The sequence below is a fragment of the Egretta garzetta genome, unplaced genomic scaffold (assembly GCF_000687185.1).
Source record: "Egretta garzetta isolate BGI_Z169 unplaced genomic scaffold, ASM68718v1 scaffold69, whole genome shotgun sequence".
NCBI classification, from domain to species: domain Eukaryota; kingdom Metazoa; phylum Chordata; class Aves; order Pelecaniformes; family Ardeidae; genus Egretta; species Egretta garzetta.
Genome location: NW_009260790.1, coordinates 3,903,116 through 3,903,674, shown reverse-complemented (window position 1 = coordinate 3,903,674; position 559 = coordinate 3,903,116). Strand labels below are relative to the sequence as shown.

General features: G+C 62.6%; 1 protein-coding gene across 1 annotated transcript in view; it reads left to right on the top strand.

Annotated features, from left to right (window-relative positions):
• The window catches only part of HSPG2 (heparan sulfate proteoglycan 2), a 39,123-nt gene that overhangs the window by 15,033 nt on the left and 23,531 nt on the right, over nt 1-559 (top strand). Inside the window, 3 exon segments of the mRNA XM_035901879.1 lie at nt 119-232; nt 323-450; nt 519-554. Of these exon segments, the coding sequence (XP_035757772.1) occupies nt 119-232; nt 323-450; nt 519-554 (278 nt within the window).

The following is a 559-nucleotide window of genomic DNA, read 5'->3' as shown; positions in this document are numbered from 1 at the left end:
AACCCCCCTGGCATCACCCCCAGCATCACCCCTCAGCATCACCCTTCCTTCCCAGGGATATTTGGGGGGGTGTGGGTCACAACATTGACCTCCCTCCCTTTTCCTTCCCTCCCGGCAGGATTGTGCCCCTGGTTATACCCGCACCGGAGGGGGGCTGTACCTGGGGCACTGCGAGCTCTGCGAGTGCAACGGGCATTCGGAGAGCTGCCACCCCGAGAGCGGCGTCTGCTCCGTGAGTCTTTACATTAAGCAGATTTTTTGGGGGGGATGGGGTCTCATCCCTGCTGTGCACCCCCAAATATTTGCATATCTCCCCCCCAAGGGATGCTTGCACAACACGGCAGGGGATTTCTGTGACCAATGTGCCCCTGGTTTCTACGGGGACGCCACTGCCGGTACCCCTGAAGACTGCCAGCCCTGTGCCTGTCCCCTCCCGTACCCCGAAAACCAGTGAGTGCCGGCACGGGGGTGGGGGTGCTGGGGAGGGGACACGCCCCCACCTCGCCCTGTTCCTGCAGGTTCTCCAGGACCTGTGAGAGTTTGGGAGGCGGCGGGTACC